At 41.1% G+C, this 23214-nt stretch overlaps 1 protein-coding gene across 11 annotated transcripts in view; it reads right to left on the bottom strand.

Annotated features, from left to right (window-relative positions):
* The window catches only part of myo9aa (myosin IXAa), a 116180-nt gene that overhangs the window by 82778 nt on the left and 10188 nt on the right, over positions 1-23214 (bottom strand). For all 11 annotated transcript variants that reach the window (XM_084356605.1, XM_084356609.1, XM_084356610.1 and 8 more), the window contains exon 2: positions 3154-4116. In XM_084356605.1, the coding sequence (XP_084212731.1) occupies positions 3154-4029 (876 nt within the window). In that variant the 5' untranslated portion in view covers positions 4030-4116. The remainder of the gene's footprint in view (positions 1-3153; positions 4117-23214) is intronic.

Raw genomic sequence — 23214 nt, 5'->3', positions numbered from 1 at the left:
CAGAGAAACATACAGCAAATGGGCCTTCATAGTAATCCTGCACTAACAGCTTTCCTTCATAACCGTCTGTCATGATCATATCGAGCTGTGAGTCATAAACAAGCAGAGATTTAAAGTGCAAAATACTTAAGTTTCTGTTTTATATTGTTGCTGCATTCAGGAGCACCAGAGTCTTGTTGGCCTGAAGACCAAAGAAGATTAAGACACTCAAACTCTTCAAACAGTAAATTCCAGTGTGGGGGTCTGTAGTCACAGGAATTTATGGTGTAATGTCAATTCAGTCATATCTGGCACAAGAAGATAAACACCGTCAGGAATGACGGACAGCAGATAAGCTCAAAACCAACATTACATGAAGTATTTGTCATATTTCACGTATGCTTGTTTTTACCTTCGTTCAGGGTCAATTGAAGTCCAAACGGTGTTCATTCAGTCAGTGAAATCAGTGCATTCTCCTTCAAACTTCCACCCCTAAATTAAAGCCCGTCATTTCTCTAATTCCCTTAAATGTAGAATAATAACCACGTTCAACCAAAACACTGTAACTTGCTCTGTTTATCTTACCGTTCATGTTTTCATCTCCTTCCAGCTGAGTTTTATTAATTGAAGCTCTTGAAGCGACAGGGCTTGTCAGGATCTTAACACGTCGCTGCAGCTGTTGGCTGGTTTCCAAAAAGACCAAAACCTCTTGTAACTGATACCCTCTATCTGGAGTTTAAAAAAAACTCTCTATACATAGGCTTCATGCCTCGGGGTGACTTCAGCCTGCCACTGATAGTCAGCAGAAAACATCTGTCTGCTTTGTTTTGCTATAGGATTGTTTAATATGAGGGTGAAGGCTCGTCACTGTCCCGGTCTTTGGTATCAGTCATTTATGTGTGATGAACTGGCCCGTGTATTAATGCCTGGAAAACCCAATCAAACCCAAAGTCAAGTGACAATAAGCAAGGCACTAAACCTGAAGTAAAGAGGCCCTGATATTTAGTGTAACAATTTAGTAAAGTTTTACGTACAATTGAAAGTGACATCACTTGAGTGAGCTTATCAGATTTTGCACAGCTCTCTCTGGGGACACAACAAACTTTTCCCACATATGCAGTAGTGCTCCGCAGAAGCTGTGTAAAATAAATTCCCCTCTTGAAACCAATGGCCCACGTTAGAGGTCAAGGTTAAACTCAAAGCTCTTTACATTAACATGATGGAACATTAACTCCAGTGGAGGTCAATACTTTTTACTGTCACTATGACATTGAACGTGATTAAATTTAACTACACATAATTATAGAAATCCTCCTGTGTTTCTTCATCTACCTAAGAGGAAATGAAGATGAAGCGTTCCTGTAAGGTAATGCTGGCTGCTCTTCCTCCTCCTCCTCTCCTCAATCTCTCTCTTCAGTAGCACCGCAGCTCCCCTCCTGGCATCAATCACAGGCAGGCAGATATGCAATCTTACTGTGCAAACAATTAAAGGCTGCTCCTCTGCACTCAGAACTACTCACTCGTGTTGCTGCGTCGAGGATTAACCCAATATGCTTACACATTAACCCCGGAGACACACCGATGAATGGCATTCCTGAGAACCGTGTTTGCTAAACCAAAGGCAATAAAACGCCACGAAGAGCTACTTGTTGACTTGATGGTTACCTTTGAACTTGGATTTTCAGCTGCCATTTTCAACTTGACATTGACGTTGCGAACAACGGAATAATTTCTATTTCATCATATTAGGAGGAACTGAAATAAATGAATTTTGTGGCCATAAACTCAAGATACAACTCTTTAGCTCCTAGATAAGGAGCGTGTTTGTACAGTCGTGGCTGACTACACCCAGATGAAGAAACACCAAGAGAAATGTATGCATTTCTGAGTGCTGCCCTGTTCTTTGTAAGAGAATCAAGTGTAAACAGCTGGTGGTCAGGTGACCTGACAGTGAGCCTTATGAAATACAAAAAGCAGCCAGTATTTGCCTTCATGACTGGCAGCATTGTGCATACAGTTACAGGGTGTTATGTATGTATGAATTCAGTTGATGTTGAAGACAAACGAGAGAACAATGTGCGGTTGTGAACATGTCAAAGCCTCCTGACTGGCGTGCATTGAAGTGACAGGTCCCTGAAGAAGAAGAGGAATATGAGTGGAATGTCTTGAGTGATACGAAAACACCCAGTTTCCTTCGAAACCTTTCGCTGGGCCTCTACGAGCTCTACCTTGAGACAATCTTTCCACTGTGCAGGGGAAAAAATGGTCGCAATCACAAAAACAAGAATCTACGACTGTAATCAGTGATAGGCCACTGGCTGTGTGCTGATAGAGAGCTGCTCTGTGTGCTGCATAATCCTCACACAGCTGGACTGAAAGTGCAATAAACCTCTGTATGGGGGCAGACACAACCACAGAGACAGTTGTGTAACTGATGTTAGAGCTGCACAGAATCTCATTCACAGCAAGTGTTGAGTACAGCAGCAGAAATAAACCCATGTATACAAGTGACCATGTATCCAGAAGGAGAAATTCCAGCCCACACATATCAATGCAACCTGAATATCTGCTGGTGTCACAGGTGTCTGCCAATTCAGTTAAAAAACAACGTAAACCAGGCAGCTTCATTCACAAGAGCTGTCAGTTTCTTGAGGCAAATCCAAGTCAAGTCTCAATTCAAGAATGAGGAAATCTCTGTGCATCAGCCAACTCGAAACTCAAAGCCTCAACAGACACCTGAGATGAGTTGTTATTCATAAAATAAGCAGCAAATAAAGTTTCGACATAAAGGTCTTCTTCTGATGACATAAATCAGAACCTTGTGCTCACAGCTTTATCACTCCAGATCAAGTCCAAATGCTTAAAGGGTAACTCCACCAATTTAACACATTAAAGTGTGTATAGCATATGTACGGTATAAAGCCTTTTGTGGTTCCAAAGGAAGCTGCATGCAATCTGATAAACTTCCTCCAGTGATGGCACTCAGTGGCTAAGTTGCACTGTGGGTAATGTAGGCGACAGCTTTTATAGAGAAAGAAGAATGTGTGAAATAAAAATGGCGATATCTCCAGTTCTGCTGTCATTTTTTTTATTCCAACAGTGTCCAGAGGGAGTTCAATGCGAAACCAATGAATGAATAAATTCTTCTTAAAACAAAGATGTGTTTTATCTTACCTCTAGTACTGGCCCCGCCCCTAAGATAATCTGCTCCACTCCGCTGGCGAAACCCTTCTGGCTGAGAGCCGTCAGATGATGAATGAGAAAGTTTGTGCTTTGCGTCTTCCCAGAGCCGCTCTCCCCAGATATAACGATGCACTGATTGCTCTCTCTCTGCAGCATGGCGTGGTACGCCACATCCGCCACAGCGTAAATATGTGGCTCCAAATCTCCCAGTGTATGATTATCATACATCTTCACATACTTGGGGTTGTAGATGGGCAGGAACTTGAAGGGGTTAATAACGATGAGGATGCTCCCAACATAAGTGTAGATCTTTTCCTGGCGGAAGCGCGAGCGCAGGTTGTCCAGCAGCGAGCGCTCGTTGAGCTCCGGCAGGTGGCACAGATCTGCGTGGTCACCCTGAGAATCAGGCTGTGGCAGAAGTCCACGCTCCTGCATGCGCCTGCGCTCCTCCGTCACCTGCAGCCACATCTGGAGGCTGCCTCCATAGTGGATGGAGCCATCCAGGTTCTTCTGCCTCAGGAGGAAGCGGTAATCCTCGGCGCCAGACAGCGCGCGGTGCTCTAGGGCCACGCGGGGCCAGAGCATCATCCTCTGCACGGGACAGTCGCAGGGGTTCAGAATCCATTCTTCCCCACCAAACTCCTTCACTTCAGCCAGAACATAACACCTGGTGCGGTCCAGGTGCAGGCGTTCGATGACACGTTCGATGGCCTCAGCGGCTGTGGTGGTCTTGCGGGCACTGATCGGGCAGTAGATGGTGCCCTCGGCCAGGGCGCCTGGGTAGATGCGCACGGTGAACTCTGAGTTCTCGAAGCGCTGCCGCCGGCCCAGGGTGCCCATGCCACCAACGCCATCTCGAGCACTCATGGCGGAGCAGGAGTTCCCATTAGCAGCAGCCCGGCACTGGCACGTCCTTCACTGGGCTGGAGAGGCCACCGAGTCAAGACATTACCACTGTGGAGCAGAACAGGAGAGATTGATCAGTACACTGAGTACTAAAGATATCTCTTTTTTCAAGCTAAACAGAAAACACTCAACACAAACAGATTACATATTAATAGAGCTGCAATGACTTATTGATTAGTTGTCATTATTATGTCCACCTAGTGTCCTTGTTTTGTCACTGTTAGATTGTTATTCTAACAGTTTGAGAACAGTCGTTAATGGCTTTCTTCAAACCCAACGGACTCCATTGAGCAAAAGAGTAATTTTACCATGCAGATCATCGTAAAGTTGAAACTCGACAAAAACAAAATAAAACTCATTTAAACTGTCTCGCTAGACTATCTACTTAGACTAGAGCTGCATGGATTAATCGATCATTTGTCAACTATGTAATTAATCAACTATTTTGACAATTGCTTTATCAGATTTAGTAATTTTTTGAGAAAAATATTCAGTATTCTCTGATTCCCGCTTTTTCTGAATATGATTATTTCTGGTTTTGCTGCTCCTCTATGACAGTAAACTAAATATGTTTGAGTTGTGGACAAAAAACATTTAGGATGTCATGTAGGGCTCTGGCAAACACTGATGGACATTTTTGGTATTTTCTGGCATTTTAAAGACCAGACAACTAAGTGATCAATTATGAAAATAACTGATAGATTAACCAACAATGAAAATAATCAATAGCTGCAGCCTTACATGTGAAAGAAAATAACAGGAAAGCACAAGCAAGAATGATACAGTAAACATTTGATCCGAGACTGCAACAAAGGCAGACTTTACAAACTATTCAATCAGTCTAAAACCGGGCCAGCGCCCTCTGCAATCTGCCCGATTACGAAATTTGTCAGATTATGACACAAAGACTTCATGTGCTATTATGCAATCTACTGAAGGGCCAAATTATTTTGCTGCAGCCCGACATGCACACTCATAAAGGATAAAGGGTAAGTCATCAGGATCCACCGGATTACCATTAACACACATACACACTCCCGAGCACACACATAAGCTCTGGCCAACGCCAAGGCCGGCAGCTGCCATCCTCTTTACTGAATACACAATCACGCCATTCACAAGTTCCCTCTTTAATACACAGCAGAGAGACATCATGGGGTGAGGAGAGGCCAAAGAGAGAGAGAAGAAAGATGTGTTTGATGACTGAGCTGCTGCTCTGTGACTTCTTCACTATCAATAGGTTTGTAGCACGTTATACACTTTATAAATTGAGTGATCAATTTAACAGGAATACAACACACACAAGCATTTGACACTTTGAATACTGATAAGAAATAAACATCTACAAATTGCCATTTAGAGTCTACATTGATATAAACCAAGCCTATGTTGATATAGCCGATGTATTCAGGCTTTCGTCTAACCCAGATAGTCTGACAATCTTGTGTATCATCAGTCTGAATTGTTCAAGGCATTCCAGGAGTCATTATGTGTCGGGCTGTAATTTGTTTTTATGTTCTCGTCGACTTCTACTTAAGATAAAAAGCAGATGAATGAGCTTCAACTTGTTGATATCAGCTGTGGCTTTTTCATGCAGTTAGAGAAAGGAACCGCAAACTGTGTCACTACTGATGCACCTATTAATCACAGAGTAAGAGTTAAGAGTAGAAAGAGCTCAAATATGTGGAGGGATTAGTGTCTCTACCTTTTATAAGATATATTTTCCACATATGACTGATGAGCATTTGTACCAAACTGTGAGTATCTAAAGAAACATTAGATCTTTGATTCTGATAACTGAAAAACACCCTGCAATCAATACTAACGCTGATTATTGTCATAACTGTGCAATCTGGCAATTGTTTTGATTAATCGTTCTGTCTATAAAAAGCCAGTGAAAAGTGCCAATTATAATGCCTCGTGTTGGTGCTCTCATATAAGAGCTGGTCAACTATTAAATTATTAGTCTGCTACTTTGATAATTAATTGGTTTGAGTAACTTTTCAAGCAAAATAAGTCAAAATTATCTGATTCCAGCTTCTTAAATGTGAATAATTTCTGGTTTATTTTCTCTTCTATGACAGAAAGTGAATATCTTTGGGTTGTGGACAAACAAGACATTTGAGGATGTCATATTGGGCTTTGGGAAACACTGATCGCAGCACGGTATTCCCCCTCTGTCTGAGACATCCGGGTCCCCCCCCCTCCTGAATGCCCAGTCTGCTCTGATTGGTCAGCTCACACACGCCTGACCCGACACCTCTAATAACAACAGAGCAGCTGTTCTAACAATTCTTACATGCCATAGATGCCTAGACATAAATTAAGCAAATGTGTGACATGGTGATGTAGTGTGATGTCACAGATTTAAAGGCGGGGCTACTGACAAGTCGTTTCAGGAGCAGTGTTTTCTGTCGGAGAGAGGAGCTTCTGTTGTTGCGGACTTTGACCTTTTTAACTTTAAAGATCTCTTACATGCACAAGAACCTACAGTATGTAACACACTGAAGGAAAGGAAAAAACTGAAGATGCATAATAGGTCTGCTTTAAAAGAATGACCACAAAATAATCAAAATGGCTGCTTAGTAAGTGTTACTGGAGTGTTTACATCTGGACAGATATAAATGGTGAAAAGGCTTCTCCAAACATAAAAATCTATCTTCTGTCTTTAGAAATTGTATATTTTTCCATTCTCCTTTCTTTATATACACTTCTTTATGTTAATAAAAATTAGACTTTCTAAATTTGAGAAGAAACTTGATATGCAATGCAACATAACTCAACGTGCTTCCCTTTGTCTTCACAAGCATCATTATGATTCAAAAGTTATTTACAATTTAAGAAAGCACGAAGAGGAAAACCAATCATATTCCTCGCCTGCTTTCAAACTGAGCAGCGTGGCCACAACAGAAAAAAGTGAAAACAGGAAATGGAACAGGGACATGTAATGCGCAGAGTGGATCACAAAGGACTCCAGCAGGGAAATGATACAATGCTGCACTCCTGGTCATTTCCTGTCGCCCCATATCCAAGCTCTCATGCCATGTGTCGCCTCAGCAACTCCGATATGACCATGAGCCACATGAACACAGGCACAAATACAGACACACACACACACACACACACACACACACACACACACACACACACACACACACACACACACACACGGGAGACACAGGAAAACTCACACATCACCTTTTTTACCCTCCCGTGAAGCATTTGATCTAAGCTGAATCCATAAACACATAACCAAAGGCAGGTATAGACTGACTGTGCTGGCTGTTTGTGTTGGTCCCTGTACTATGTGTGTCTCTGTGTGTGTTGTGAGCGGTGTGTTAGGGCCGGGCGCCTGGAACAGATGGTCAGCTTGCTGCTTAAAGGATAGGGAGGGGGGATTTAGGGTTGTGGCTGCGCAGGACAGCACCGGGCCATGCAGGGCTGCATTTCTGTTTACCATCACATGAGGACAATCAACTAATGGACATCTTCTCCGGGAAAACACCACGAAATCTTACCAATCACTGAACATACTCCCTATAACAACTACCTCCATTACTTCATCACTGAGGGGAACAGCAAGGTAGATTGATTGGAACAAGGGTTGCAAATTTACAGCCTTTTGCTCAATCGATTGTCAGACACATTAATGATCAATAATAAAATTAATTCAAGTTTTAAACACGTGACAAATCAGGAATATTAGATATCTGTATGACACAAGTGAGTACTTTAAATAGTGACGTAAATTTAGAAAATGAGACCGTTACTACAAAGTTACTTAAAAGATTTAACATAACAATTCCCATAAACTATAGACTTTTCTTAAATGACAACAAACTAAGCAATCAGGGCTCTAAAAGAACCAACCAAGAAAGAACCAATTCTGGTGTCAACAACAAGTGCTGTAACCCACAAATACAGCTGATCTGGCAGAGAAATAAAATGGGCGGCTCCTGTCGGCAGAAAACAGACAAACAGACTGGTCCGACTGGTTTTTACTTAATACTTGTTGATAAATATTTGGCGGATCAGATTTGCAAGGGATATTATTACAAAGAAGGAACGGCAAAAGAAGCAACGGCCACTGTGAGCTGGTTATGTAAGTTCAACAGGTGTTGTCATAGGTGTGCTTCATTTCATATATTTTGTTTCACTTTAATAAGGAGACTGTGGGAAGCCTGGATGGAGTCACAGTGATGAGCCACACAGACTGCATGACAGGAGAGTGACTGAACAGAGCTCTTTAGACCAGTGGTTCCCAGTCCAGGGAAATGACCAGGTGTGCCTTGGGAATTTGTCAGAGCCATAGATGATTCGGCCTGCCCTTTCGTGTGCCTTAGACACAAACAGTTTGAAAACAAATGCCTTAGGCCCTAAGTTGGTTTTATTTTATTTATTGTATATCCTACTGATCTTAATTTGAAAGTAAAAGAGTACAGAGCTACTTATTACTTCAACATTTAAACTTCTAATGTCACACTGTATGGAATTGGGGAAAAACAAACTTTCTTGCACAGTAGGTCAAAGTTGTGGACAACATATTTCCTTTTTAAAAAAGTTGGGAAGATGGAAAAGAAAAGTCCAAATCCCGAAGACACTATATTTTCTATCATAAATGACAAATAAAGGCAGGAAATCTTTGCATTTTAGAAGCTGGAAGCAGCAAATGTTTGACATTTGCATGAAAAATGACTAATAATTAGTCGGTTATCAAAATAGTTGGCAATTAAATTTCTTTAATTGACTAACTGATTTATCAACTAATTGTTGCAGCTCTATTCACAGATATGATGGAAAAACAGATGGATATTTCTTGGAAAAATCAAAATGATTTTTCAAAAAAGCGAGAAGCACAGCAGTTTACTTTCAGTTAGGACAATCAGTGACTGACAGGGAATGGAATAATAAAACAACCAGTTTCTTTCTGGTTACACCTCCAACATGTCATCAAGCTAAGCAATACCCTCCACCATATTGCTCCTGTTGAACCCATGTCAGAGGTCTGGATTATTATGCAGGTATCTCAACTACAGGACAATCAACATGAGTCTGGCCACCGAAACCACCCCCACAAAAATAGAGCTGTTGTACAAGCGCTTCACAAGAAATGTTTTAGTGAATGCTACTCTTGTGTCCCACTAAAATATCTCTTTAGATAACATTTAAACTTTTCATTCTTGAAGCCTACGTGTTTCTACATCAGTACATCTCACTCTGAGCTGCAAAAAAAGAACAAAAAAGCTGCCAGTGAAAGGCCAACTGTGATAAAACTTTACAAAGTTAACATGATCACAATGGATGGACTTTATTCAGCTCAACAAAAGGATACTCTTTCCACACATACATACAGAGGTGCACATTCTCACCCCGCACTGACGGCATCGCTCACATTGTGCTGCAACAACTTCTTCAAAGTAGCAAACGCACACAGCCTCTCTGCTGCTGAGAGTGTCCTTACAGCAAGAACAAAAAGACAGAAAGCAGCAGAGTGAGAACAGATGGACAGAAAAATGTTTGAGGCATGATGTCATTTCACCTGAGCGCCATGCACGTGTGTCCACACAGGAACTAAAAAGGTTTGAATTAGATAAGCTGGAGATTTGTGCTGGAGCAGGTCATGAACAGCTGGAGGAAACCTGCAGCAGCCTCTCCTTGTCTCCTCAAACAACTGAGGAAGAAACCGCTTACATCACCTGAATGGTCAGAGATTAGGAAACTCAAGTAATCAGACCTGGAATCTGTTTGAGGGGACTTTTCCCAACAAAGCAGATCAGGACAGACACAATCTCAGCTATCAACAAGCACTGAAGCTGGAATTCAATGAATGCTGAATTTGTAAAAACAACAACGAACGTGTTCTTGGTTTGAGGAAGTTAAACTAGGGTCAGACGCTATCAGAGTTCATTCAAGAGTAGTGTGTGAACTTGATCCGTACCTATATCAGTGGTTTAAAACAACCTGTAGTATGACGGAAACAGAGAACAATGGTTTGTTGTATTAGCTTAGTCAACAGAAAGAGAATTAATACCGAACTATTTTGATAATTATTTCAGTCATTTTTCAAGAAAAAATGACAAACATTTGCTGGTTTCAGCCTCTTAAATGTTAGGATTTGCTGCTTTCTTTGTCATAATGCTTTCTTTATGCCATAAATAAAGAATCTTTGGGTTTTGGGATGTTGGTTGGACAAAAGACACAATCTGAAGTAGGGCTGGGGAGACGCGTTGACATTATCAATTCCGTAAATATGTTGATTTGCATGACTTGTGTTGATGAATGGCAAGGAAGTAAATCAAGCTTTATTATACCTATACACAAGCTTGATTTATGCTTCTGTGTGCATAGATACGCTGTAGCCTACACCATAGCCTCCCCAGAAATGTTACAGCATGTCGCAGCGATGCAGACCACAAGGCTTTGATTGGTTCACTTGGTAACATTGCACTTTCCTGCTTCTCTTCCCGTAGTAGTTTCCCCAGTAAACATACCACCCTCTTCAGCTGTTGCATTCCCTCCTGACTGGCCAGCTGCTGCTCTTCAAAAAAACAAAACATTTGACTAAATAATTATATATTGTGTTGACTAATCAAGTAATCGTGAAAATAATGGCCAGATTAGTCAATCATTGAAAATAATCATTAGTTGCAGCCCTACCCAGGAAAACAAAAAGGGATTTTATATTGAGATTCAGAAGTGGATTTAATCAAGCAAAATGCATTTAACAGGATAGATTTTCAAACTATTACATCAAAACATCTGGGTGGAGCCAGATATTTATGCACATTTATTGATTTATTGATTATTAATTAATTGATATTATTTACTGATACTGAAGTCTGAAAATGTGATTTATAGAAGATTCATGTACCCAAGATGCTAAGAAATGCACCTATTTTATTCAAGATATAGAATAATTAGAAGAAAACTACACTCTTTGCAATCGTTAATCTTAACATTGTGTGTCAGATGCGTGTTTAGAGGTTCCCTCCGACAGGAAACCAAGGAGAGGTCTAACCATGTGAGTCACACTCTTCAATAGCTGCCATTGTTGCAGACAAGTGAAGGATCAAGTTTGGTCAGCTCTCTGTGAAGTCATCTTTCTGAAAAGCTGTGTGTGTGTCATCAGGGCTAAGCTCCTGTATTCAAGGCTCATAATGTTGTGGTGGCTTTTATTACGCCTTTAGCCACTGTTACAGTAAGGTGTGTGAGTTGGCACTGAACTGAGAACTCTCACGTCTGCTCTACACGTTTTTGTGGGTTGATTTGTGAATCTGACAGCTCCGGGGCCAAATTTAGCTGCTGTGTTAGTTTCTATTGGCTACATGTCACAGGATCACACTGCTTCTTACTTTTGAACATATTGGTTCTCTAAATTATATGTTTAGCTACAAGCTACAGTTCAGATCTTTGACCTGATCGGGACGAGGTTTACAGCTGATGACAATCACTCCGCAGCATTAACTTCCTTTTTCTTTAACCATAATCATCCTTTGACACCATCTGCACGCAGCTTAACATATAATTAACTACCAGAGCCATTTCTGTAAACTTTACTATTTAAGTCAAAGTTCATGCAAACAAGAACATTTTTTATACTATTTTCATCAAATATAGTACAGTGTAGTATAGTAAAGTATAGTATAGTACAGTGTAGTATAGTAAAGTATAGTATAGTATAGTATAGTATATAATAAATAAAACTGACAAGTAACAGCCAATTGAGGCAATAATGTCATGTGTTATAAACCAGGAATGTTATTTGGATGCACCCTTTATTAATCTTTAAATTAAGGTGAAACAAAACAAAACAATGCATCCTCAATCTGCTGGTCAGCTGTACTGGGTGTGTTCATAATCTGGAAGAAGTGACATGTGCTCAGCCCTTCAGGTTCTCATCTCAGGTGAATGACATAAAGACAGGTGTGTCATCTGGTAGTTACTAGTTTTATGACCCTTATAAAACATGTTTGGCCGTTTTAATAGTATGACTTTTTAATGTAATGAGCTCAGGAGCTCGTGTTTCCACACCCTTGTCTGTGTGTGGCAGCTCAAAAGTTGGAAAAGATTTTTATTGAATGTGATGAACAATTTGAGCTGGTGCCAAATAATAATCTCTTTGATTTCATCTTTAGAAAATAAAGTGATAGTATCCTACTGGTCATGAAAATAATCAGGGATGTTTTTGGATGCAACAGGTTTGAGGCTTTTATTGCCGACTGCCTCCGTTGTTCTCTGAATACCTTTTTTTATTTGGATAGTACTTTGCAATACTCTAACAAAAGGGTGTGATTAGAAGAGAATGTGCAGAGTTAATTGGTGTCCATCTGTGACACATGTGCGAAAGAAGGTGCTAATTATGGCAGCGCAGATAAAGACACAGGTAAGGCACACAGAGCCAGACTATGTAATGCAGTATACATACCACACAGAGACTTATTTCCCTGCTTTTAATAGGGCTTCACTAGCTTCAAAAACAGGCCCAACCCCCTCCCTCACTGTTACAGAGGAAATTACACTTCAGACATAAAACACATACAGGACAAGCAGTCGTAAAACCAACTGTAAAGAAAAAGGGATGGGCATCAGCTGCTCATGAACATGAACACTGAAACTTTATGAAGAATGTGCTTTGATTTGTCACATGGAAGATAAAAGAAAGTCAATAAAACAACGCCTGCAGAAATTACAGTAAAGAACTTCCACATGCTGTAGTTTAAGTTTAGTGTTCAGAACTTATGAAGATGTGTTGAGAACAGGCGCTTTAAGTGTTTGATATGTAGTCGGGGGGGCACAGAGCCTGACTGAATGTGAACAATTGATGATCTGGCTCGCGGATTGGATGAATATCTCTCTGCTCTGCAGCCTGAGCAGTTCCATGATCTGATCCGACAGCCTCCTGGCTGTTTTCAAAAGATCCATAATAAACTCAGGTAGGCCAGAACTGTTGAGAAAATTCAAAGTTGTTCAATCCATCAGAATCATATGCCTCCAAGCCGATCAGTTCTCTTTCATCAATGCTCAAGGAATGTTTTTCTGACAGTTGGACGTTGCAAAATAATGACATCAAACACTACTATGCACCTACGTGGCAGTAAACTTGCAATAAGAAGGAGTCACGGCGAAGAGAGCAAGAAACCGTCCATCAAGCGGCTTCATTTCACTTGGAAAGATGACAACAGTGCTAGTTGTAATGTCTGTGAAGGGATCGTTTCAGGTAACGGTGGGACCAGCAGCAATATTCTAAAACATCTTTCTGGAATGTGATAGAATATACTTTATTATCTAACTTTTGCGTGCAAAAGGAAGAAATGTGTCATTGGTTGCGTGTGCAAAAAGGTACATAAAAAACACAACGTATCACAGTCAAAACAAGACAGATTAAAACACGTTAACATAGACCCACATAAAGGGGCTACATTAAAAAGAGCACCAGGTATATGTTTAGAACTGAATGAGAAAAAGCAACATGGGCTTAATTTTCTTGAATGCTGTATTTTTGGTGCTCTTCCCTTCGAGTCCCACTGCTTCCAAACAGCAGCCGTCCATTACCAAGGGCAAATATCCTGCTATAATAACATCAACGCCACACAGGCAGGAAATAACAAGGGAATCAAAAAAGGATTTGGACTAATAAACAGAACTGATAATGGCTTTCATATCAAGAAAATCTTAGCAATTCCCATCCCTAATTTCTGTTCAGTGTGGAAATACAGGGGTCACTGTATGTCTGGTTGAGACGCAGCATGTATGTGCCACAATCAGAATGACCGTTCTATACTTTATTTTAACAAAACGAGAAAAATATGTCAATAAGAACAACTTTATTCAGTGTTCTACTGTAAGAGCAGGACTGGACTAAATGGACTATCTTTCCCACTCCTTATTAGATGTTGATTGAAGTACACAATTTCTTTATGATACAGATGCAGGTTGTTCCCTCAGTATTTTCAGATTTATTCAGTGGACATGACTTGCGACTGGAGAAGACGTAGCCCCAGCTGCAGCATGAAAGGAACGGAGGGGTCAGCTGATTGATGTGGCAGTGAACGAGCACCAACGAGCTCGACGAACACACAGGCACACATATAATTACAGGTCACCATTCTTTGCCCCCAAATGTATCAATGTGTAACACAACTCTGCAGCCTCTGCAGCATCCAACAGAAATAGTTCACCTTCAGCCTGGAGGCAACGCTGGAGCTCTGAGAGCAGCCTTGACCTTGTCAGACAGAGAGCTACAATCCTCCAGCTTGTTTAACTCTGTGAAAGAGTCTGTACAAGTTCATTGGTTGATTGATGATAGGTAAATAAAACAGTATTTGAAGTCATAGACAATTATAGTTGATTGTGGAGCTTTATTCCGTAGCTCTCCATCTGAAGACCTCACTTACACTGTGGCAATGTTACACAGTTTCCTTTGGAGAAGTACAGAAAATCATTTTTGGGTCATACCAATAAGGCCGTCCACAGTGACTGCTGGTTGACAGAGGTCAACTTTCTTTCCAGACTTTGTGGTAAATTGACTGTAACATGAGGATATGGCACAGCATCCTACTGTAACCTCTCCCTGTATTTAAATCTCTGGTGAACGGCCATGTTTGACGCTAATTTGGGTCAATGGAAAACGAGGAGTGCAGGATGCCAACGCTGCAGTCAGCGTCTTTAAAATCTCGGTTTTGGGGTTTTGTGAAAATTGCAGTTAATACATGCAAATGCTTCCTCAGAGCGCACATGTGTAGACTGTGCTCACCGCTCCAGAGCCAGGACTTTATTTTTTGGAATGACGGCACCAGCAGATTTGCTAACACAGGACATATTTTCCTCAGAGCAGCTTATTAGTGCTTTGAGTGTCTGAAAGTAGCTCTTTATCCTCAGATGATTCTTTAAAGTGATCATGACAACTATTACTGTGAGGAATGAAAACAATTATTATTTAATAACTTTCCCTGATATTTAACAACAAAACTAGAGATGTCCTAAATGGTCTAAAAAATCATATATCAGATATAAGATCATATTTGTAATTCAAGCTGATTAACTCATTCGTTTTACACCACGACAGAGATGAAAACTGTTAAAGGAAAGCAGTGACGAAAAAACATGAAACAAAAAGTAATAATTCTAGTACTCTGTATCAGCAGATACCCAATACTTATGGACTTGGATCGTGATCGGGGTAGTCTGACTCACCGGATGTGGACTGTGGGTGGAAGGCACAGACACACCACACAGACATCAAAGATCTAGCGGTGACAAGGGCAGACTGTTGCATTGCCTCAGCCAAAGATCTGCACTTGAATGCACCGCAAAGACTAAAGCCGACGGCCAACTAGCTTGTACGTTCTATGCCTGCATGAGAGGAAATATCTCTCCATACCACCAAGTAGTGGTGGTCTGTATTTTCTATTCAAAAAAGGGAAACCAGAAGACTGAGGTCAAACCGTTGGTATGATAAAACAGTGTTTTTTCACACCTCATACAAGCCACTCCTTATCGAGAATATGTCAGATAAAAAGCTGCAAGTCACACTGACAAAGAAGCGGAGGTGAAAAGTAAGGAGAGAACAGGCTAAATGGGTGAAATCATGGATACTTCTCTTTTTCCCCTTTCTCTTCTCGTGCACTCGCTTAGCTAAACAGCCAATCAGAGTGATTTTTCTCAACTACAGGTTCCATCGCTGATTCTACTTGCTTAGGCAAGGCCAAAAAGCTGCTGCAAAGGGCCGACAGCGCAGGACACGCCAGCAAACAAGAGCCATAGACACTCATCAAGCCTGGTGTGACAGGGCCCCAAGCCTGCCGGAGACCAATGGCTCAGGCAGCAACATACAACTCTGATCTAGCACCATACAAGCTAAAAATGGCAAGCTACCATAACATTAAGGACATTAAGGTATGAACCTAAACAAGCTAACACCTTTTACCTTTTCCTTTGCTGGGATTTAGCCATTTTAATGCCAGGTCTCGCCACAGGCAAATAATCCACCAGAACAAGTTCCGCTTGTCGCCACATCCTGAGCTTTGCACCGCCCAAGACAACTGGGATTGGTTGAAAGAGATACAAACAAGTAACTCGGAAATAGATCTGGAATCTAGATTAGGGGCCACTTGATCGGGACATCCCTAAAACAAAAGTGGAATGTAGTCAACCAGCAGGTAAGAACCCCCCCATGTGACCACAAGATAAAGGTAAGGCATCACAATTTTTGCTGTTTTCCTTCAAATTACTGAATACTTCCTCACCTCTTCAAGCCTCAGTAAATCATTCAAAATGGAACAAACAATTTAAAAAGGCAGTTACTTTGGTCACATTTGAACAACACTGAAGCTAGAACCTGTGATGAGGAGGTGTGTGAGGAAGTGTTTGTGACTTGAGAAAATAATAAAATCCAAACAGCTTCACAAGACGAGCCTAAAACAATTAGAGAAGCATTACCTAAAAATAAACACACCAATATCTAATATCTAGTTAAGCTAGATTTACCACTCTGATGAACCAGTAGAGGAATGAGTCAAGGTGAATTTGAGGGAGTGGAGGTTAACAGTATCCTTTCTGAACACGTGTTTTTCTTTCTCATGCACTGACAGTAACAAGATTTCAAGGCCTGCAGTGAAACACAGACATTTAACTACCTCTGAAGCATGTTGTCAACTCACTCACACGACTCTCAAGTCTCTCTGCCTCTCTAACTACTAATGTCTGGGAAGTGGTGGCGAGGGTGTGGAACATGAGATCTGACCAAAATATGTAGAGAGCCAGCGAGGGTGAGAAAAGAGACACAGACAGGGAGAGTGAACTGAGAGGTAATAGAGACAGACAGAGAGGGTGAAATGAGAAAATGGGGGGGCACAGAGACAGAGAGAGAAGAGAGCATGTCGGCTTCCTGAAATCTGAGCTGTGGGAAAGTGAGAGGCAACCTTCCTGTTTCTGTACTGGAAGTCATTATTGATACATTTCAACAAATTTGTCTAACAGGTAGTTCATCCCATCATTTCAACAACAACTTGTGCCTTCAGAGCTGAGAGTTAACCAGCAGTAACGTCCAGGAAACACAGAAAATCCTACCTGACGTCTCCCTCCACTAATGTCACAATGAAGGTTCACTTCAACACAAACAACTATCACATGGTCATCACGCATCATGGTGGATTCATTTCACTGACCAGCAGCTACTTCTATTTTGTATCCAAACACACATTTCAAACCACATTACAGATAACAAGGTTATTGTTCCTTGAATAAAAAAAGGATTACATTAGTAATTTTTACGCCACATGTAGGGTGAAATGACAATAGGTCAATTTTTTGCCTGATAGAGCAATCATGAAAATAATAACTGGTTGTAGCCCTTATAACACGCACTTTACATCCCAGTTAACCATTTTGCAGATAACGATAAGAAAATTCTTGTTATTTGATATTTAGTTATTAGCAATTAGCGCTATTTGAAAGCTATACTTGTGCTGTAGTGGGATAACAAAGCTTCAGCAGACGTGGGACCAGCTGACCACCGGCCTCTTAACAGAATGTGAATTAATGCAAAAAATAATACATTTAAGTAGCGCAATGAAGGTATCCAAATCGAATAGAGCAAAAATAGCAATTTGTCATCAAACAATATACTCAAAAAAGTTACCCCATCGCATGTAATGGAGTAACTCATTACTATCCACATCTGCAGAATGATATGAAGAAGTGAGCATTACAATATCTTATACTAGTCATGTAACATCAACAAAACCAACTCAAGCAGTCTAACGATTGATTTTACAGAAATAAAATGCTGAATGGAAGGGAAATCAATGGCTCTGTCTAGGTAGGTTATTAACGTAGGCAAAATACATTCAGATTGGCTTAGGTTTAAATGTAACTTTAGACATAGAAGGAAATGTTCACAGCGCCTTTGATAAACAAATTGCCGCACACCACTCCAGGAAATCATCATTAAAAGGAGAAAAAGAAATGAAACCAAGGAAAGGGAGCAGAGACATTTCATCAGTTTGACTCAATCAACTGATAAACCACAACATATTAGCCTTTGTGCTGTTGGTATTTCAGGTTACAGGCAGTGTGTTAGTGAGACACCTGAGTCATTGAGACTAGAGCCGGACTGGAACAAGTCCATGCTGGAGTCACTGTCCACACCGTAATTAAAAATGACTGAAGGCCTCTTAGGCCCGTCTGTGCACACAGCAGAGGATAACTGTGGCTGCTCAGTCTGAATGAAGCGCTCGGCCTACACCAACTCCCTCCACATTCTTCCAGCAGGTGACACGAAAATATGACACACGAGGAAGAGCCGTGTGTGTTTGTGTGCTGAGTTAACTAACTTTGCTGTGCAGAACCTTTTATTGTTATTGGAGAGAGTGGAGGGAGAAAACAGAGGAAGGAAATTAATACAACAGAAGTTCCAAGAACAACATAGTCAAAAAAAAAAAAAATACTTTGCATGCTGCTGTGTGCTCTCATATCTACATTCTCTGTGATTTCTGTACGCACAACTTGTGTCCTTTTTTAGCCATTTTCACTGACTCAGTATTCAACGTAACAAGCTTTCATGGAAAAAGGATATTTTCGCAAATGGTTGGTAATCCAAGCCATTTCAGTCAAAGCTTCAATGGAACACAAACCAACAATTTGAAAGTACAAGGTTAAGTCAAAAAGCTTGTAAATGACTGGAGGATTAATTCTAATGGACCCTCATAAAAAGGGAAAGAGTCTGAAAGAAAGAGAAACATGATTTCTCACACAGTTGTTATGTCAAGTTTTACATTTACTCTGCTGGTAGGACAATGTTTCAGGCTGTTGTGAAGAGTAGCTGTAGCTGTAAAATGAAACAGGGGGCGTCTATGAAACAGTGGGAGTAAACAGCACCACTCCTCTGTTGTCGCCATGGAGAATTCCACTTCCTGTGTCCACTCCCAGGACAAAGACAGCAGCTTTGGGTGAGACAGGAAGTGTAACTCAGGGGGGGCTTCAACATAACAACACTATAACAACCCCATCATGGTATTGTTATTACATTTCTATCATTATACATGTACAAAAAGATGCTTTTAAAAGTATATTGTGTTTAAAATTGTGTTTTAAACTAAAGCAAGTAAGCTGTTGTCCTTTTCAACATTAATAACATTAGCAGTAGAATAATTTATAGTTTTGGAGAACATTTGCATTGACGACTTCACATTCAGCCAAATCTGAGGGGAAACAATGAAGTCAAACTTGAACCACAATTGAGACGCAGCTGCATACGGCGCCACATACAATTTGTAAGTACTCCAAAGCGTCATTGTTTACATTCACCGTTGAACAAAAACAATAAGTGCTGTGGTGAAAGAGTGACAAAGCCAGTTTTCCACCGTGTAGGGCAGAAAAAGCATTAAAAGGACAGGGTTTTCAGCAATGCTGCACAACCAGTCATGTGACATCTTAGACAGCTGCACAGTGGAGACTGTGTGCAGAACACACTTCGTTTTTACCACTAAAACTGTGCATTGTTAGGCCCTGTACATTTAACTCCACAAACACCAACATCTGATAAAAACAAAAACATTATCTGGTTGCCAAAGGGTTCCTGAGATGGTCAACTTTCCTGTTTCCTGTGTCCAGACGTGGCAGATGAGACAGCCGAGTCAGCTGACCCTGAAACACCTGCTTGGAAACCTGTCGCCTGTCTTCAACTCTCAACTGCTGGTCTCGTTCCAACACTCCTGTCTTTGGTTACTCGTCAACCAGCCTATGCACATGTAAAATAAGTCCTCTTTGCCTATCATTCATTGTGGGTCAAATCTCTTGTGTCCACATACAGACAGACTGTGTATTTGCTGTACATGTCAGAGAGAAGCAGAGAGCAGTTCCACAACAGTCAAAGCCATAAAAGTGTGAGCTAATGCTTTAATGGTTTACTGTTGTCAGGAGCCAGAGGTGTGGAGGGTTCTTCTAGGAAAGAGCTTGTGATTGTAACGAACCGCTTCAGTACATAATAAAACTACAACATGATGTATTAATTACAGAGAAAAAGGCACATTCCATTTTAAAAGTACTACCATAGTGGTTATTAAAAGTATTCTGCAGACTGTGCTCAGCTGAAGGTCTCCTGGTCTCCTACGTAAACGTGTTGCGTTGTCCGTTAAACTGCAACTCACTGATTAAAGAGGTTCTATGTAACAATTTGTAGTAATTAACATGTGTTCATCCCTTTTTTATTGTAGAGATTGTTTGGCTATATGGAAATTGAGACCATCCCCGTCTCTCTTAGTTGCCTACACACACCTGAGGACGATTTGTTAAAGTTGTTTAACTCTGCTGGACTGTGGATTTCTGCTGTGTGTTTAGCTCTGTTCGCTGCGTTGGCTCTAACCTAGCTCTGTTATCTGTTAGCTCTCCTAGCCAAACACGCCACAGGATTCTGCTGCCCGCCAGATGCTAGCAGCTAACAGCTAACTGGCTCATCTCCTGCTGATTTGAAACAGATTTGTTGTTTACAAATCATAATGTAGCATTAACAGGAAAAAATAGGGTGCGCTCCCCATCGATAGCGAGTTCACTGCGTCCTTTCAGGTTTTAAAGTGGCATACTTTCGTAGGGCTCGCGCTGAGTGGACAGCCAGCGATGGCAACGATATTAAAGAGACGACACTCTGTGTTATTGTCAGCGCTCTGATTAGATTGTCATTTCTGTCCCAGAGGCATCCTGGAGAAGCTTTCTGTTCATCCCACACACATTTTCTATCATCCCCTGGACAATAAGATGTGTTTGTCTCGAGCCTTGCTAAGCATCATTAAAGGAAAAAACCTTTATCCAACAGACGCTACTGTAGGTGGAGATATTAGTGTACCATCTACTGTATGACTATTGAGGACTGGGGTAAAATGTTGAGTCTAAAACAAGGCCCATGCTCTTGGACTCCCCTCACATTTACATTTTATTGTTTTACAGAGTGGAAAAATGTTTTTCCTTTCAGACTCCAGCCTCGCTCTGGAAATATCAATATGACGCTGCACGGTCTGCATTTGGCCGGTTGAATAGGAAAAGTACACCACCCCGCAATAAAACGGGCCAGCAAATGAAAGGCACATCATCAACAGCTGTTGTTTTAAAGGCATCATAAAGAGTTTAGGTTTAATGATTCTCTGTGAAATCATATCCAGAAATGTACATGGTGACTCCTATTTTCTACAATCTGACAAAAAAAGTTAATCAAATCAATATGGGTGTTTTTTTACAGCATGTTTTCAGTGTGAGAAGTAGGAACATTCAAACAGTAGAGCAGCATTTGAATCTTTGAACTGCGCCAGCTAGAAAAAACGGATTCACACTTAAATGCCAACTGAAACAACTGCATGACACACAGGTATGAAGCAAAGTTGTATCTGCTGCTCTGACATGAATATGAAAGGAAAAAACTGACAGACAGACAGCTGATCAGAGTTGTGGAGAGTTGAAGCTGCAGAGATTGAGTTAACAACGTGATGTTGTTACTTAGTTTCCACAGATCATATGATATACTGGATATGCCTGCAAGTTTGGGCATCTACTAATGTTGATCATTGATTCTCAACCTTGGCTAGACGATTATAAGTTATAAAGTCACAAAATTAACCTCTTGCATCAAATAATTTTGGGCAACCATTAGACTGAAGTTACTTTCATATGTTGGGAGATATGGCGGAGGGAGGCAGAGATCAGCAGTGAGTGATTAAAAAAAAACATCCTGCACTTTGAAAGTGGACAACTGGAGACATTTTGGATTTTACAAATTCACGAGAAAGCAGGAACTGGGAAATTATGCATGCTGTGTATAAAATCTGCCTGACAACAACTACAAACTTAGTAGTAGTAGTTGGTAGTAGTTTACAATGAGATACATCGAGAATCAAGAATTGTTGTGCATTTGAATCATTGACAGGTGAATTGTAACCAAATCAAATCGTGAGGCAAGTGAATATTCACTCCTCTACTCATAACTGCTATCTTAAAAAAAGGTAAATGCATTAAAAAGTAGAGCTGATATTAGCTTTTACACATGTGTGCTGGTGTGTCTATGTTGCTGGCGTGGTGAGCGGATTGCCAACTGTACTTTCCCTTGGGAAACACACTGACCCTTTCAACTCACAGATGTTTCGCTGGGCTATGCAGAGTGGACAGACAGATTGACCGCAGGGAGGGCTGACCGTCCATAGACACCGCGCTTGAACAACTTGGTTTCGGCAAAGTGGCATTTGCCACCAGACTGCAAAACGCATCCCGCAGAGAAGAAGTATAATCCAAGAAGAGCAGCAGCTGGCTGGTCAGGAGGGACTTCAACAGCCGAACATGGCGGTGTGTTTCCTGGGGAAACTACAGGTCATGAAGCCGCGTCCTGCATCGCTGCGACATGCAGTTACATTTCTAGGGAATTGCACATCAAGCTGTGCCAGGAGGAGAGATACGGTGTAGATTCCACACAGAAGCATAAATTAAGCTTCAACATACAGAAATGCCAGACATTTGTTTTGATATGTCAACATTCTATAGCTTGTCCACCAGAGTTTGTTAAAAAACAAAAAAATAATTCACGTCAAACTTCTCAAAAGAAAACTAACACCAGCCAAAACATCATCAGATATTTGAAACTCACTAAATATTCACATCAATAACAAATAACTAGTGTGGACTAAAGGCAGCGGTCAGCGAGGTGTTATCAAGCAGCAGAGAAGGGAGCTGAAAGAAGGAGGGAGGGAGGAGAAGAGGAAGACGGTGAGGGACCAGGAGGTGTCATTGATCCAGATTATGCACACTCCATTTCCCCCTCAGAAAGGGAGTCTTTTGGGCCAAACGGACCCATTCACTGGCCATGGCCTGGGGGAAGACAGCGCTGAGGAGCAGCCAGGACACTGGCACGTTCCTCCAGAAACATTCAACATGTGAAAAACAACATTACAATCAGAAAGGAAGCTGTGTACACAAATGTAAACACAAATGGGCACAGTATACATACACTCAATGAGACAGGTTACAGTGATATGGAGCTTGTCTGCGAACACACACTGAGAGTAGAAGAGGCTGCAAATGCCAAAAGGACTCATCTCGTCTTTCATAGCTGAGTGGAGATGAGCAGTAATGACTGTACTGTAGCTGCTCACACCGCTCAGTGCCAAGATG

The sequence above is a fragment of the Pagrus pagrus genome (genome assembly GCF_965226575.1).
Source record: "Pagrus pagrus genome assembly, chromosome: 1".
NCBI lineage: Eukaryota > Metazoa > Chordata > Actinopteri > Spariformes > Sparidae > Pagrus > Pagrus pagrus.
This window is presented reverse-complemented; position numbering and strand designations above follow the sequence as displayed.